General features: G+C 30.7%; 2 protein-coding genes and 1 long non-coding RNA gene across 4 annotated transcripts; all 3 read right to left on the reverse strand.

Moving 5' to 3' along the window:
- Positions 1-3,204: 3,204 nt before the first annotated feature.
- On the reverse strand, positions 3,205-3,877 carry LOC108471871 (DNA damage-repair/toleration protein DRT100-like). The gene is made up of 2 exons (XM_017773419.1): positions 3,631-3,877; positions 3,205-3,392 (listed from the first exon to the last, which is right to left on the reverse strand). Exons 1-2 carry the CDS (start codon positions 3,875-3,877, stop codon positions 3,205-3,207), a joined length of 435 nt encoding a protein of 144 aa, XP_017628908.1.
- Positions 3,878-4,608: 731 nt separating this feature from the next.
- Positions 4,609-9,332, reverse strand: LOC108472707 (uncharacterized). Of its 2 annotated transcripts, XR_008274570.1 has the most exons (10): positions 9,004-9,332; positions 7,399-7,513; positions 7,213-7,298; positions 6,527-6,856; positions 6,245-6,385; positions 5,913-6,157; positions 5,632-5,832; positions 5,459-5,551; positions 5,283-5,384; positions 4,609-5,113 (listed from the first exon to the last, which is right to left on the reverse strand). It is a non-coding gene; the product is annotated as an uncharacterized LOC108472707 (long non-coding RNA). The 2 variants fall into 2 exon arrangements; XR_001869583.2 differs by lacking the exon at positions 6,527-6,856.
- Positions 9,333-13,437: 4,105 nt separating this feature from the next.
- Positions 13,438-16,274, reverse strand: LOC108471872 (receptor-like protein EIX2). The gene is made up of 2 exons (XM_053021130.1): positions 15,591-16,274; positions 13,438-13,522 (listed from the first exon to the last, which is right to left on the reverse strand). The coding sequence occupies exons 1-2, from the start codon at positions 16,242-16,244 to the stop codon at positions 13,472-13,474; spliced, it is 705 nt and encodes a 234-aa protein (XP_052877090.1). The 5' UTR covers positions 16,245-16,274; the 3' UTR covers positions 13,438-13,471.
- Positions 16,275-17,687: the final 1,413 nt, after the last annotated feature.

The following is a 17,687-nucleotide window of genomic DNA, read 5'->3' on the forward strand; positions in this document are numbered from 1 at the left end:
GATCTCTCTGGAAGTTTTTATACAATCAATAAACCCTGAAAATAATACTTAAAACAGTGCCATAGAATAACCACAAAATCAAAGCAAAGTTGTTTTTAAAGTCCTTTCATATTTATTCAATCAATAAATTAGTCTTCTAACTACTTCAAAATTCTTTCTAGAGATAATAAAATTTCTATATTTATCCAATCACCTCAAGTAATTTAGTCAAAAGTTTTTTAAAATCCCTACCGAATTATGCTGCATATTTTATCAAATATACCACACTCAGAACAAACAAAATCTGTTTATGACCTATTTTGATAATCCAAGTAGAAAAATAATTTCGTATAACAGGATACATGAAACGAGCAAACAGTTTTCATGACAAAAATAAAGTCCAAGTTAGTACCTTAGTACATAAATTTTAATTAATAAAATATTAAATATTAAAATAGATAGAGATTGTATATTTATTTTCTATTGATATTAAGATTTAAATTTTATGCTATGTTTTCATTTATAATTAAGATTTAAATTTAAAATTTTATATTAATATAATATAGTAAAAATTATTTTAATTCTATTTCAACAAAATTATCATATCATAATTTAATAATCGCATGTGGGTAGCATGAGAGGTTAAAAGTAGTTGATATAAAAGTGCAAAGAAAACCAAATCAACATCGCTTAGTTTAGCATTGTCTCTTAAAAGTGATTTTGGGTTAAGAAGTATTTTTGAGCAAAAGTTTTTTTTTTAGCTAAAAAAAATAATATCTTATTTAGAAATATTTTCATCTCAAAATTACTTTTCCCCTTTAGAAGTAATATTAAACTTGCCACACATGTCCATACATTTTGATAATCTGTGTATGCATAATATCTTTTCTATTGTTTTAATTGTTAAATATAAACACAATAAATTTGTAGAAACTAATAAACGTTTATATTATACTTTAGGTAAATTACATTAGGCAGGGGTAAAACTAAGGGGGCTCACAGGGCTCTTACCTTTAAAATGAATTTTTTCATTTAAGTCTTTTAAGATTTTTAAATTTTTACTTTGTCCCTAAAAATATAAAAATTTGATTTGATTCTTTAAAAATTATAAAGATACAAGCTATTAAAATAGTGAAATTATATTTTTACAATCGTAAAATTTACAACTTAATTTCAGCTTCTCTAAAAAAAAATTTCTGGTTTCGCCCCCGACATTAGGTGTAAGCATTTGACCGAATAGAATTGACTAAAAAATTTGAGTTAGTCGAATTGACGAATCTAATATTAGTAACTGAATTCAATTTAAAAATTTTTGAATCGAGTTCGTGTATGCATAATATCTTTTCTATTGTTTTAATCTTTAAATATAAACACAATAAAATTGTAGAAACTACAATATTTGTATAAACGTCATTAAATAAGTTATGTTTATATTATACTTTAGCTAAACTACACTCAATGTCACTTTAAAATAAGGTTTATCATATTTTAGTCATTTAATTATTTTTTCAATTTAGTCATTGTAATTAAGATAATTGTATCAACTAATCATTGTAATAAAAATCCTCTTAATTCACTAATGTGGCATATTAATCAATTGAATAATAACATGTGATAATTTTTTTTACTGACAAAAAAAAAAGCTTATAGACCTGATTAATCTAAAATATCTCTTCTCTCTATAACTCAAAATGGAGAAATCAAAACAGGGCATGTCAAAGCTACCTGTCCTTCACCATTTTCTCAACAATGAATCTATGGCAATTATCAACGATAACCCACCATACATCCACAAAATAATTGAAGAAGAATGAACATATATAAAAACCCCAATCAAAATCTACACGAATCTGACGGTCGTCAAGGATTGTCCCACTAATGTATTTAACAACATCCTCAGCATCTTCCCTAAAATGATACCTGATGAAAATAAAAAACCCCAATACCCAATTAAGAGCCTTATAATAAGTATTAACATTGAAAGCAATTGGGAAGCAAAGAAAATATATTGAACAGAGAAGCCATTGCCTTCTTCAAAAGCTCCCAAAATTTTGAATTGTCTGCATATAACGAATTATAAAGGTTGAAGCTTTTGCCCTTTCCCTTGCCCTATCCATGCCATAGATCCATTCTTATTTATATATGTTCATTCTTCTTTAATTATTTGTGTATGTATAGTGGGTTATCCTTGATAGTTGCCATAGTTCCATTGTTGAGAATCTAGCGAAGGGCATGTAGCTTTGAGATGCCATGTTCTGGTTTCTCCTTTTTAAGTTGTATAGAGAAGAGAAAAGGGCAAAATGTTTTGGATTAATTATAGAGAGGTCCTTAAGTTTCTGCCAAAAGTCCAAAGAAAGTGTCACATATCATCATTCAATTGGCAAGTATGCCACATCAAAAAGTGGTTAGTAGATTAATAGAATTTTCAATAGCAGTGACTAATTCAAACAAATATCTTAACTAGAGTGACTAAATTGAGAAAAAAAAATTTAGAGTGACTAAAATAGAAGAAATCCTATTTTAGAATGATCTTAAGTGTAGTTTACCCTTATACTTTTATGTGTGTCTAAAATTACTAATTTTTTTTTTAGAGAAAAGAAATTCATTAACGAGAAAGTCACAAAACAAAAGCAAAAACAAAGAGGAGACGAATTACTAAACCCGAGCCAACAAGCTCACCCCATACACCCAAACCTACTGTCCGCGATCCTCATTCTTATCAATATAAAACATAATTTCAGCATTCTTAAAAAAAGATGCAACGGGAAAAGTATCCCATTTCACGTAGTTTGCATAAAACAAAGCCGCTCACGCAAGCGAGTGAGTTCTCTTGTTGGCACATCGATGAGTCCAAAAAAGGACAAACGCTAAAACTAATCTTTCAACACCAAACAATCATGTAGTAACACACTCAAATGCATCAATTATACATGCTTTTTTTCCCATCAAACTACATACCCATAGTAGCCCAAAACAAAAACAATTTACCATAGATATGGTCCAACTTTCGATAATATGCAATCCTCCAAGATCTAATGAAAAACAAGGGAGCCACTACACCCCAAAAACCCGTTACAAAGCCAAGAAACTATGCTGACATAAAGCCAATTCACTTTACTTCCATTATTTGCAACACCAGTTGGAATACCTTTTGAGGTGCAGTTCTTAATGAGAGGCCAGAGATCCACAAAGATGATTGCCCACGTAAGACAAGTTTTCAAAGCTTTAAAGCTGAGTGCTTATTGGAATTTGTCCTGTCAAGTTGTTGTAGGACACATTGAAGTGATTCAAGAAATTCAAATTGGAGAAACTTGGAGGGATTTCACCATTTAGTCGATTCATGGACAAATCAAGAGATTCCATCAACTCCATGTTGCCAATGTTGTCTGGTATATTTCCTGTTAGGAGATTCCCTGAAAAATTTAAAGACAATAGTCCAACAAGACTACTAATTTCTTTGGGGATCTCTCTTGTGAGACAGTTAGTTGAAAGGTCTATACTGGTAACAAGTCCTAGTGTGCTTCCATATTTATCCCTTCGTCCTTTCAACACCAATAATGCTTTAAAATAAATACGGTAATAATCAATTTTTATCGGCGCAGAAACTTCCATTATTGGTTTTGTTTTTTGTGGCCATTGCACTTAAATTACTGAAACATTTTGGAATAACTTCAGAAATGTTGTTGTGGCCAAGGTCCAAGTTTTGAAGAAATTGAAGATCACAAATTTTATGAGGAATATGACCATCAAAGTTATTTGATCGAAGGCTTAGAATCACAAGGCTTGAGAGCTTATCACCAATCCATGCCAGTACACTTCCACTAAAATGATTTCCACTAAGATCAAGCATAACTAAATCACCAGAATTTTGCAACGTGGAGGGTAATTGTCCAAACATGCTATTGTTTCGAAGGTTTAACATAAAAAGATTTGTATATCCCAAAGTAAGTGGGATTTTCCCTGTCAAATTGTTGTTACCTAAATTTAAATAAGCTAAAAATTTCCAATGATTCCAACAATCTGGAATTTCTTCAATGAGTAGATTTGTATCAATGTAAAAACCTATCATCCCCATTAAATATGAATTACAAATTAATTCAAAAAGGGATTCTGAAAATGAATTATTTGACAAAAATAAATATATTAAACTTGAGAGTACTCTTGGCAATGGACCTATAAAGCGGTTGGAACTCAAGTCAATAGAAGATGTTACATTCAAATATGAAATCTCTCCAATAAGTTGATTAAAGGAAAGATTTAAATATTCAAATTGAGTGGGAAGGTTAAAAAACCAAGTAAGCATGACATCTAAAATTCTTGGAACTTTAACCATAGGGGAAACACTACAACAAAACAGGTTTTTAGCGATTTTTTTTAGGCCTTTAAAAAGCGCCGCAAAAAACGCAACTAACATTTTGCAGCGTTTATGTAAAAAACGTCGCTAAAGAACATGACTTTTCGGGTCGTTTTTTAAAAAGCGCCGCTAAAGATTGTGATCTTTTACAACATTTTTAGTAAAAACGTCACTAATTTTAATAGTTTTCTAATATCCTATTTTCGTTCATATACAACCCTTCCTATAACATCAAATCCAACCAATAACAGTAAATCTAAATGATACTTCAAAAATACAACGAAAGATATATTATCTAAATTAATAAATAAAATAACAAAATATTCTTACAGTAATATTAAAAATTATATTGTTAAAATATTCTTACAATAAGAAAATAAATATCTAAGATGGTGGATTCTGCGACTGCTGAAATATCTTTATCATATTTTGAAGCTGTAGTTGGAGTTCGTTATATTTTCTGTTTTGCTCTGCTTCCCTCGCTGCTGCCTCTGCTTTAAGTTGAGCAATTTGCTCAACTGTACTCGCTTGCATCTGAGACATCTGGTCTCTTAACCTCTGAACTTCAGCTTGAGCTTGACTCCCCGAAAGCATTAATTGTTGCGAGCTGGATCCAAAATATTGAGTTGGGTTAACACCAGATCCTTGAAATCGAACCCGACCATACCTTTCAGGACCTAAAACTTCAGTAATAATTCTGTTATCAATGTTCTCAAGATTAACAGAACTATCACTCGAAGCAATCGCTTCATACTGTGTCTTTTTATCCTTTAGTTTCTCCTAATAAATCAATCAAAGAGTTAGAAAGGATATATATAATAAAAACAAATGCAACATAACTTAACATTATTTAGAACTACTAATGACGAATTAAACCATTATAAGTAAACCATTATAATTAAACATTATAAATATTTAAAATAAATCAAATTTTATTAAGTAAATATACCATAATTTCTCCAGCTTCAGAAGTCATTGGAGATCCATCTTTCTTCCTATGTGTAATGTCAAAAAACTGAAGGCGTCTAACTTTTTGACCAGACGAGAGTTCCTATTATATAGTAGTAAAAATATTATTTAATAGAAAGTAATTAATATTTGACACAATTAATAAATTCAAAATACCTCGGCCTCAGCTACACAAGCAAAACTTTTCGACCCTGCTGTGTGCGTAAATTTTTGTTTTTGTCTGCTACTTGTTCCAACTCGCTCACGATCCTACATTATGAAATTATTATTACGTATATAGTAAATACTATAAATAGAAATAATTATAAGAGTTTAGAAGTACGTAATACCTCTCCTTTCTTTGAATTTCAAAATTTAACCACATCTTCCCATTGGTATCTCAGCATTCCCGGAGGGACATTTCGTAATTTCTCTTCGAGACTTATATCTTTCTTAAAATATTCTTTCTTTAAAGTGCTTTTATGATCTCTCCATTTTTTTCCCAATGCCTTCTTAATATAAGTATCCGAAACCTCTAAAGCAAATCTCTCCTAAAAAAACACAAGTTTAGAAATTAAATATAAATGAAACTTAAACCAAAGTATTATAAATTACAATCATATTTTATTACCTTAATATTATCGAGCGCTTGATTTTTGTTACTATCAGGCATTTGATGCCATGATTCATAGTTGACAGACAACATATTGGCATTTCGTGCTATAATGCCCAAATATCCTGCTAAAAGTCGAGCTTCTAATCCAACAGGCTGACCAAGATTGTTTCTAAATACTTTGACACGCTCGACAGGATTTAACTCGTATAATTTTTTAAGTAGCATACGTCCTCGACCTTTGCATGTCCCACAACTTTCAACTGAAACATAGTACATTATAATATAAGAATTTGAAAAAGAAATCAATAATAAAAGTCAACATGCATGTAAATTAAATTTAACATTACTTTGAATTTCTGCAGGCTCGTCAGGTGTTTCTGGAACATTCGAAGATCCAATATCAGTCTGTTGTTCACTATTTATTTCTTCCGAATTTGAAGTATTCTGAACAATATTTAGATCTCGTAATCTTCTTCTAGGTATTTTTTCTGCAATACATATAAAATAGTTAAAATTTTAGTAACTAATTAAAACAATAATAATACATATAAAATAGTTGAAATATTTAACAAGACTTAATATTTAAATTATAATATTACATATAATATTAAATACATCCCGTAACATACCTTCCATGTCATCTTCTCTAACAGACTGATGGTAAGCACTATAAGGATAAGCTGGATTAATCGTTAAAGAGATTCTATTAGGTGTACACTCTCCATGGAAAATCTATTTTTTATACCCCCGAATAAAGCCATCAACAATTAGATGTTCGTAGGCAACTTTACGAAAATGCCAATTGATGTTGCCACACTTCTTACACGGGCAAAGAATCATATTCTCTTGGCTTGCATTTTGAAATGCAAAATTTAGAAAATTTTGTACTCCATTTCGATAATCGTTGCTTACCCTTGATAAATTCATCCAACTCTTATCCATTTCGTTGTTCTTGAAGTCTAAAGTTGATAATAAAGTTAACAATAAATTACGGTTACTTAAATGTTCTTAATTGACTTAAATCATGTTATTGTACTAAAATAAATAATACATATCAAGTATCAAGTATCTAATGGGTGTAAACTAATTCAAGTAAGTTGCAGGATTTTCAAGTATATATTTATGTATTATGTAAGTTAAGTAAGTTTTGTAAGTTATAAAAGTTATGATATGATATATATTTATGTAAGTTATGATATAATATATATATTTATGTATTATGTAAGTTATGTAAGAAAAGAAAGATGAACATTATATCATGTGAAAAAGAGGAATATTATGTGCAATTTAAATTTAGCAAATTAAATATACATACCTCTTAGAAATTGTAAATTGGATGGTAGAGTCGATTCCAGCAACTAGTGTTGTGGTGAGCAAAGCACACCCAAAACTTTTGAGATGCTACAAGAAGATAAAAAAGAAACTCCATAATAGTGAAAATAATAAAATAAATGAAAAATAAAAGGGTATGAATAGCAAAATTACGAGTGAATTAACTTACATGACAAGTGAGAATGGTGCGAACAAAGCGAACTACAACAAATACCAAGTATTTTTCCCTTCTACGAGTCTATAACAAAACTTTTTCTATAACATTGTTAAGGATAAAATTACACCTGCAAGCAATGAAGATAAGGTAATTAACACCCAAACCAAAATATTAAAATAATATTTAAGTAATTAAAATAATAATAATGCATTAAATGTAAAAATAATATTAAATTAATTAAATTTAAGTCATCTGATGTCCCATTAGAAGTCTAGCTTCTTCAAGTGATTCGATGATGAATAATTCTTAAAAGCTGTAACTTATATTAGACCCATTATATAGGTCAAACGAATTTTTTATAAATATGTATATTTATGGTTTTATTTTTAATATTAAAAGGATTATATTGTCTTGACTTAATATTTTTAAGTAAATTATTTTTAATAAAATTTTATTATTTTTAGAAGGTTACTATTATTAATTAACCAAGGACAAAAGCTCCAATTGAAAAATACAGGACTAATTGCTGAAACGCAACACACTCATTTTTACTTAAACGCCTAATTGCTTCACGATCATTGAAAAGAAGACCAAGTCAATAATAAAAGTATAGAGTAAAGTATAGTAGAATGACGAACCAAGTGACATCTATAAATAATATTCCACTTTTACCATGGTTTTGGTTCCATTTTTAAAATCTTATATTAATTTTCAGTAATTTAAAAATATAGTAATATATTTATTTCTATATTAAGAAATTAAAATAACTAATCAAAATCATATTACTTTTATGTTGGAATAAAACCCATTTTGTCTCAATTTTTGCTTCAAACAAATCTATTTTGCTTCAAAGCTTTTCAACAACACAAATAAATCCTTTATCTAATGATCTGATCATTATGTTCACAAGACAGTCCAGGTCAAGACACTTTTCAGTAGTCACAACCAACCACAAGAAAGCTGCTATTGGATATATTCACTATTTGACAAGATGATAAATGTTAACTGCTATTTGAACAAGCCAAAATCAACCACAAGGATTCAAGCAAACAATCCTGAATTTTAGTAAATCCCACACTCCAACTAGACAGATAATTTTCATATAAAAAAACCAGCCAGATTGGAACTACATCTTTCTTTGTAACACCTGAACAAGTGAATAAACATTGGGACTAGGCTATGTAGTCTAGAAACATTTGGTCTCCGCCTAACGAGGAGTAACAAAAACAGTTTTTTAACCATGTAGTCTGGAATTTCTCCGTTCCATTCACCACTACAAAGTCCCCTACAGGTCGAGCCTTCCGCCTATTTCACTCTCCTTCAACTAGACCTTGAAGTCATCAATCATCAAATACTGCAACTAAAACTAATTTAGATCTACAAATTGTTTTCATTTTCTCATACCACTTTCATCCTTGAAATAATAATTTACGGTAACTATAAGCTATCAAGTCCATCACAATTCATCCAATTCCACTAACTGCAGCTATATCTCAAATCCTTTATGCCCAACCAGGCTAAATTACTAAGAAATTGGGAAAAAAAAATTGCCACTAAATTTACATTAAAATGCACCAGCACATGAAGTAAAACGAGAGAGAGAGATCATCGGCATACCATTTTTGTCCCTTCGAATTTTGAAGTTAACTCCCAGCTTCTGGTTATTTAAAAGAAATATGCAAAACAAAAAAAGGAGGCTGCCTACAAAGATGCAGCAGCAGGCTACCGATGAAGAAGTAGCAGAGGGCTGCTGACGGAGATGCAGAGGGCTGCCGATTTGGGGAAAATGGGGGGAAAATAAAGGGAATCGGGGTAGGGGAGAAGCAGTTTGGGAAAAATAAAATGGGAAAAAAAAAAAAGAGATTTCAGTGGGGAGGGGGGAACCGATATTGGGAAAATGAAGGGTAAAAAAAAAAGAAGAGATTTCAGGTGGGATTTTGGGGTGGGGAGGGCGGGGTGGGGAACCCATTTTGGGAAAAATAAGGGGGAAAAAAAAGAAGAGTTTTCACGTGGGATTTCGTGTTTTGGGGAAGGGGACCAATTTGAGGGAAAAATACTAAGTTATTTTAGACTAAAATCGTCATTATTGTTTAATTTTTTGCTGTATTTGGAATAAAATTATCGCTATTGTTTATTTTTGTTACGTTTTTCTCGTAAATGTATTTAACGCTTGACTTTTTATAATTTTTATTGAATTATTATATTTTTCATATAAATTTTAAATAAATAATTTTTTAAATTTAAGTAATATTTAAAAGAATTAGATAAAATTATAATTTTATGTAAAAAAATCCAATATATGAAAAAAAGCTTTAAAAAATTTTATCTTTTGTATTAATTATATATCCTTTCAATATATTAGGAAATTAAATTAAAATTTTAATTTACTAATTAATTTTGTTTTTCTAGAGATGCATGGGTTAGCAATTTTTTTAATTTTAATATATATAAAATTTATCTATTATCTCTTTAATAATTTAAACTATAATGAAAATTTTAATATATTAAAATTAATATTATCTCTTTACAATTATATAAGAAATTATTTAATATATAAATTAAAAACAATCAGTCATATACCAAAAAAACTTTAAAATTATTTTAAATAATAGTACTTTAATTTTTTCATTTTTAACATATATTCTTTTTGGTGACACGAACTTCTTCTTTACGATAAGAGTTGAGCAAAGAATCGAAAGGTGGATATTTTTGTTGGCTTTGGCTGCAAATAATCGAGAATGAGACTTTGGGATAGTTTATGGACTTGGGTTTTGCTGCAAATGAATAGATTGATGGGAATAAGAGGGTTTGAGCTTAATTATTGTTCTGTCCAATTCATAATAGTTTTGCTTAAGGAACTGCTTACCTTGTTCGGTTACTACGAGAATTCCATCTTCAGAGCAGATTATAACAGGTAGAATCCGTGTGGAAAAGATGTTGCTAATCTTTAGAGCAGAAACTTTTAAGGATTTAAGGAAAACTTTTAGGAGAAAACAATTAGGGATTTTGGGGATGGAGTGGGGATAAAACCGAGCATAGCAAAATGGCGACATTTTGCTCAAAATAAAATTATGTTTTGTGGCGTTTTTACAATAACGCCACTAATGCTTGATATTTAGTGGCGTTTACCCAATAGCACCGCTAATAATTTTTGCGCCTTTTTGATAAAACGAGGTCGTCAAGCTTAATGCCCATACATATTTGTCGTGTTTTCCCAATAGCACCGCTAATGCTCGACATTTAGCTGCATTTTTACACTAGAGCCACTAATGCTTGACATTTAACGTCAGTAATCACAAAATAGAACGTCGTTTTAATTAAACTTTTAACGGTGTTTTTGAAAAAGTGTCGCTAATTCTTGATCTTTAGCAGCGTTTTTCAAAAAGCGCCGCTAATACTTGATCTTTAGTGACATTTTTAAAAAAGCGCTGCTAACTCTCGATCTTTAGCGGTGTTTTTCAAAAAGCGCCGCTAATGCCACTAGATACGCAACATAAAATGACGTCGTTTAAGCTAAAGTAGAACGCTGCTAATGCATTTGATAGTAATAAATTTTAATAGTTTAATTATTTCTTAAATTCCTATTAAACTAAGTTTGTTTTGTTTCAAACAATAATCTAATTTGTAAAATTTTATAATTGTGTACGAAATTAATTTTAAAAAATAAAATCTTAAACGCTAAAATCATAAACCCTAAACCTTAAATATATATATTACAAGGTACAAAAGTTATTAAAGAAGAATATTATTGCTTACTTAAACCCTAAAATAAATTGATTTTTTATCATTTTTATCAAAATTCCTAACTCTAATACCTTAACCCTTAAAACCATAAACACTAAGATCCTAAACCATAAATACTAAACCCTAAACAACAAACTTTAAAACACTAAAGCCCAACTCAAAATAACAATTAAACCCTAAACCATAAACTTAACATACTAAATATTAAACCCTAAACCATAAAACTCTAAATCTTAAACCCTAAACCTTAAATATTAAACCCTAAACCAAAATATAAATTTAATCAATATTACTGCTTCCACAACTTATTATAAACATAAACTTTTACATTAATATCTATATTTATACACATCAACATCCATATGAATTTTTTGTTTAGGGTTTTAGGGTTTATGGTTTATGTTTTTAGAATTTAGGGTTTAGGGATTAATGATTTAGAGTGTAGTTTATTTTTTTTATAAAGTTAGTTTCAAATATAAAAATAAAATCGAATTCAAAACAAAAATAAGAAAAAAAAATGAAAATTAAATTAAATCGGATCAAATCGAAACGAGTGTTGGTGTAACACCCCTTACCCGTTACCGTCGCCGGAACAGGATACAAGGTATTACCAGAACATAACACATACCATTAAACATAACCGAAATATAAATATGTCATCCAATTTGATAGTGCATCGTATAATATATGTCTTGAACAATATTAGCCAACTTTAATGGCTTGTACAAATTAGCTGGTCGAGAATCTTGTAACTAATATTTTAAACCTAGACAAATATGACACGTAACAAAATAATTAAGCCTACTATACATGCCATAATTCAAAACGTTTAGTTCAAATACCCTAAAGTATGATAGTGCGGGTAGATCTTCACGATCCTTAACTCTGAGCAAGCCAAGAACACTATAAGACAAAAGAGAGAAACAAAGTAAGCTTATAGCTTAGTAAGTAAGTATGTAAATACTAATTAAAAAAATCTAACATGTTTACACAACAATTCAAGTATATCTACTTTAACTTCACTATTCATTCCACTTTGTTTAAGCTGTCTCTGCTGCGTCATATTCACTAAATAAATCATAACTCGAGTTACAAAACTCGAAATTCAAATCCGTAAAATTTCCTGAATCTAGACTCATAAAGCTTTTTGCTAATTTTTTCTATAATTTTGGTTCATCCGAATAGTACAGTTTATTAGTTAAAGTTTCCCTGTTACACAGCTCGACTGATCTGACCTCTGTTCACTACAAATTGAATTTCTCTCAGTACACAATTCAAACAACCCTGAAGTCTGTTTCATTTAAAACTAGTCTCAATAAGGAATTTAGGCATGTAAACTATATTTCTTAATTTTCTTTGTACAATTTTTAATGATTTTTCAAAGTTGGAACAGGGGATCACGTATTCATCCTGAGCAAGTCACATACAATTGTAAATATCTCAAAATATAGAATTCCTTTGCTTGCTCTGTTTCTTTTATATGAAAGTAGACTCATTAAAATTTAATTTCACATCTCATTCAACCTCTAATTATATTCCTCCTATTTTTGGTGATTTTTCAAAATCACGTCACTGCTACCATCTAAAAACAGTTTTAATGCTAATTTCACTCTTTCACACATTCTTTATGCTAACCTCATTTTATCTTATATATGTATATACCACAAATCATTTTCACCACATTTCATTCACCATAAGTGTAGGTCCAAACCACAATATCACCACAAAACCATCCCGTTGAACAATTCGGATCAATCCTCGATATTTAATGGTTTCAGCACACAGCCCCACCATCATACTTCGTTTAGTTCGGCTCTCTTGTACACATGGTGAACACTTAGTACCACTCATGCGACCCAACCGATTTGTCTCGTAGCTCTCTTGTCTACATGGTGTCCTTCACTTGGAATCACACATGCGACCCAGCTACATTTATCTTTCACGTAGCTCTCTTGTCTACATGGTGTCCTTCACTTGGAATCACGCATGCGACCTAGCTACATTTATCTTTCACGTAGCTCTCTTGTCTACATGGGATACATCTCGTATCACACATGTGACCTAGCTACTACAGGGTGTCTCGTAGCTTTCTTGTACACATGATGTGCACTCAGCATCATACATGTGACCTAGCTACGCTCCTCTATTTCATTCGATCTCTCAGAATGTTCAGCAGGATCTCTCTCTATATTTATTTCCATTCTTCCAATAGTCGATTTATATTTTAACATCAGCTAGTATATTTATATAATAGGCTGAAATATAAGAATGTACATGAAATTATTGTAATATTTACATACAAACTTACCTTGGTGCAAAATGTGGAAATTTTGCAATTTAATCAAAACTTTTTCCTTCCCCGATTCGAGATCAATTCCGCGTCTTTCTTGATCTATAATAACACATTTAGCTCATTTAATACTCATACTATTTATTTCAATCCAAAAATCACATCATGGAAAAATTACATTTTGCCCCTAACTTTTCAAAATTACAATTTTGCCCCTAGGCTCGAATTTAATTTCAGCCCTTATTCTTATATTTTATGATATGCTGAACATTTTCTCTTCTACAACAACATCAAATTCTCACTCTATCATATAGTTATGAACAATAGGTATTTTTACCGATTATCTTGTTTTACTCGTTTTCACTTAAAACCGAGTAGCACAAGTTATTTAACATAATTTAAAACCTCATATTCTATCATAAAACATCAAAATACACAAATTTCACCTATGGATATTTTTCCAAATGTGAACCCTAGGTTAAATTATTACTAGCATAAGCTTAATCGAGCTTAGGGATTCCAAAAGCGTAAAGAACATTAAAAGCGGGCTTGGAATCACTTACTATGGAGCTTGAAAATTGAAGAAACCCTAGCTATGGAGAGAGGGAGAATTCGGCAGCAACTAAGGAGGATGATGATCAATTTTGTGTTATTTTTCCCATTTTATTTCATTTAATATCCAAATGACCAAAATGCCCTCCTTACTAAACTTTCAAAAATTCCTTCCATGTCCTTATTTTGTCCATGAACTTAAAATTGGTCAAATTGCTATTTAAGACCTCCTAATTAATATTCCAAAACAATTTCATACTAAAAACTTCTGGGATGCAAATTTTGCAACTTATTCGATTTAATCCCTACTTTCAATTTAAGCACTTTAGGCATAGAATTTCATCACGAAATTTTCACACAATCATGCAATCATATCATAAACCCCAAAATAATTATAAAACAATTATTTCTATCTTGAATTTGTGGTCACGAAACCACTATTCCGATTAGGCCCTAATTCGGGTTGTCACAGTTGGTTACCCTACACGAAAAAGCTGCTCAACTTTTTACGGCGTTTAGACCAAAAACGTCGCTATAGATCAACTTTATCGGGCGTTTGGATTAAAAATGCCGCTATTGATAGGTTTTTAGTGGCGTTTGTACCAAAAACGGCGCTATTGCTCAGTTTTTAGTGGTGTTTGGACAAAAAAGGCCGCTATTGCTTAGTTTTTTTGTAAATGACGCTAATGTATAATCTTTACGGCATTTTTTGTCCAAACACCACTAAAAACGCTGTTAAAGCCTTATTTTCCTATAGTGAAACTTTGGGCCAAGATGCCAGTGACCCAATTCAATAATTCCACATTGAAATGGGGGAATCTAGTTTGAGCTTGGTTCAAATCTAAGCCTATTGTGTGATGCCTTCAGAGTTGTCAATCTCGTGAGATTAGAAAAATGGGTTTCTAATACAACTCCTTCCAATAAGTTAAACTCAAAACCTAGAGTTTCCAAACTTTCCATTTGTCCAATACATAAGGGAAAGTACCATTCAATTGATTTTCTGAAACATCAAAGAACTTCAAAGATGATAACTCCCCTATAGACAATGGAATTTGACCATTTAAATTATTTTCTGAAACATCAAAGAATATCAAAGATGATAACTTCCCTATAGACAATGGAATTTGACCATATAATTGATTTTCTGAAACATCAAACAAATTCAAAGATGATAACTCCCCTATAGACAATGGAATTTGACCATTTAATTGATTTTCTGAAAGTTCAAGGTGAGTAACAGAGCTCAAGTTTCCAATGGAACTCGAGATTGTTCCTTGTAACTGGGAATCCCCAAGACGAAGGAACTGAAGACGGTTTAAACTATACAAAGAATTGGGTATGGACGAATTGAGATGATTCCAACTAAGATCAAGAACTTCAAGAAATGAGGTGTTCCCAAAGTTATCTGGAATTGGTCCTTCCAAAGAATTGCCACTAAGATCAATTGACAAAAGACCATGAAGACTAAATATCGACTTAGGTATTGAAGAAAAGCTGTTCCCAGAAATATCAAGAACAAGCAGTGATTTTGTAGAATTGGCATTGATCGAAGATGGATCATCTTTTAAATCACAATTTGACAAGTGCAACTCTAACAAAGTAGGATGTTTGAATGTACCTGTATCCAGTCATTTGCTTTAGAAAGATTCACATAGCTCAAATCAAGGTACTGCAAGGAAGAAAGCCCAGAAACCCATTGAAGACTTTCTGGTTCGAGATCATTACCTCCAAGGTCAAGATAATGCAACCTTGAGAGATTCCCAAGGTTATGAGGAATTCCTCCTTGGAATTGTTCATAAGAGAGGTTAAGATATGTTAAACTCCTTAGCATACCCAAAAATTCTGGTATTTGGATGCTGCTAAAATTGTTATTGCTGAAGTCCAGGGAACTGAGATGCTTCAACTCCAGCAGTGAAGGATTTATTTTGCCTCGTAGTTTTGACCGCTCGTAAGCTTCCCTTTCAGCTAGTGGTGCGTCAAAATCTGGGGCTGAAAGAGGAGGAGCAGCCAAATGCAGTTGGTTGACGTGGCCTGTTGAGTTATGGCAGACGATACCAATCCATTCACAGCAATCCCCACCTTCAACCCATGAAGATAATCTGTTTGAAGGATCAATAAGATCATTCTTGAATTTCAAAAGAGCTTCTATCTCACTTTGAATGGAAAGTAGGTTGGTATTGGCATCACAAATGGTAAAATAGATAGTAGCAATGAGAAGAAGAAAAGGGAAAAAGGAAATAGGAAGAGGAGTAGTCATGGTTGCAATAGCCATTGCTCACAACTCCAAATATATAGAGTAAGCTTAGCTAAAACACAAAAAATACATGAAGTGTAAGGAAGTTTCTTCCAACAAAAGGCATTTAATTGATAATAGGCAGTCGGAAAGTTCAAAACCCCAAATTTCCACAAAATGCAATTAATTTCCACAAAATTCGGTATGAAGGGAAATTTCTAATTAATTGCATTTAATTTTCCACAAAATGTACTATGAATTTCGATTACTAAATTAAAGAAATGTTATAGAACCCAGTCAAACAAATTGGATAAAACAATATTAAATAAATTATAATGAAAAATCTAATAATTATAATAATTATAATAAATTATATAAAATATTCAAAATATAACAAAATTATTATTAAACTATTCAAAATTTTCATTTAAAATAAAAAATATTTTACCACTCAACTATAATCCTTAGTTTATATAAAAAATGAAATTTTACATCCATGCTATTACAGTAGTAAGTACGGATATGAAGTAAGCAAAAACAAAAATATTGTCGACGTACATTAGGGGGAAGGGAATTTCTTCGAAGACCCCAAATTTCCACAAAAAGCATTTATTATATCTAATATTGGATAATAGTTACTTATTTTTCTCTACTTAAATAACGTGGAAATTAACAAGCTTGTAAATTCCACAAGTTCAGAAAGAGAAATGAAGCAGGTCAACTCTACTAATAAAGTCTATGGAGTAAGTCCCCACCCCACCCGATGCTTTGTTTTTTTATTAAGAGTTAGATTCTATTTTATTCTTTCTACTTAAAAATAGATTAAATTTATTTTTATACTTAGATTAAAGAGCAAATTATTGGTCATTTCTGTTACAAATTTCATCTATTTTAACTATTAAAAATCGGTGTGACAACAAAATAATCAAACGGTTACATGTGACGTGCCATGTGTACTTCATTCTGACATATAAAGACTAACTTGAGTTAATGTACGACGACTATTACAAAATAGACGAAAATTTTAACATAATGATAGTTTTCACTTTAAACTAACATATAAAGATTAATTTTTGGGTAAGTATTTGGTATATCGATAGTAATTTTTTAATTTCAAAAGCATAATTATAAATTTGTTATGTACTCCATTTCTTTTATATATATATATTTAAAATATTTTTACTATACCTTATACACATACTGTACTGAATATTTTTCCAACCCTAGTTGTGGAAACGCACTTAAGCATGCTTAAGTCCACAATCTGCTGGAACTTCATCTTCCAAGCCTCCCTTGTCACAACTCAGTTTTAGATCCGCTTCTTCGTTGAATACAACATCCCTACTAATTATCACTTTGCCACGTATAGGATTATATAAACAATATGCTTCAGATTGAGGACTGTAGCCGATGAAAATACATTTTTCAGATTTTCCATCAAGCTTAGATCGAGAAGTAACTAAAGCACATGCTATAAAACCA

Source organism: Gossypium arboreum, chromosome 11, assembly GCF_025698485.1.
Source record: "Gossypium arboreum isolate Shixiya-1 chromosome 11, ASM2569848v2, whole genome shotgun sequence".
NCBI lineage: Eukaryota > Viridiplantae > Streptophyta > Magnoliopsida > Malvales > Malvaceae > Gossypium > Gossypium arboreum.

Bases quoted from the DNA above. Each gene is read 5' to 3' on its own strand.
- LOC108471871 (XM_017773419.1), bottom strand. From the start codon at position 3,877: ATGTTTGGACAATTACCCTCCACGTTGCAAAATTCTGGTGATTTAGTT. The intron at 3,393-3,630 runs GTAATTTAAGTG...TAAATTTTTCAG, and splicing joins AGTTATTCCAAAATGTTTCA to GGAATCTCCTAACAGGAAAT.
- LOC108471872 (XM_053021130.1), bottom strand. From the start codon at position 16,244: ATGGCTATTGCAACCATGACTACTCCTCTTCCTATTTCCTTTTTCCCT. The intron at 13,523-15,590 runs GTACATTCAAAC...GTGTTATTATAG, and splicing joins AAGCAAATGACTGGATACAG to ATCAAGAAAGACGCGGAATT.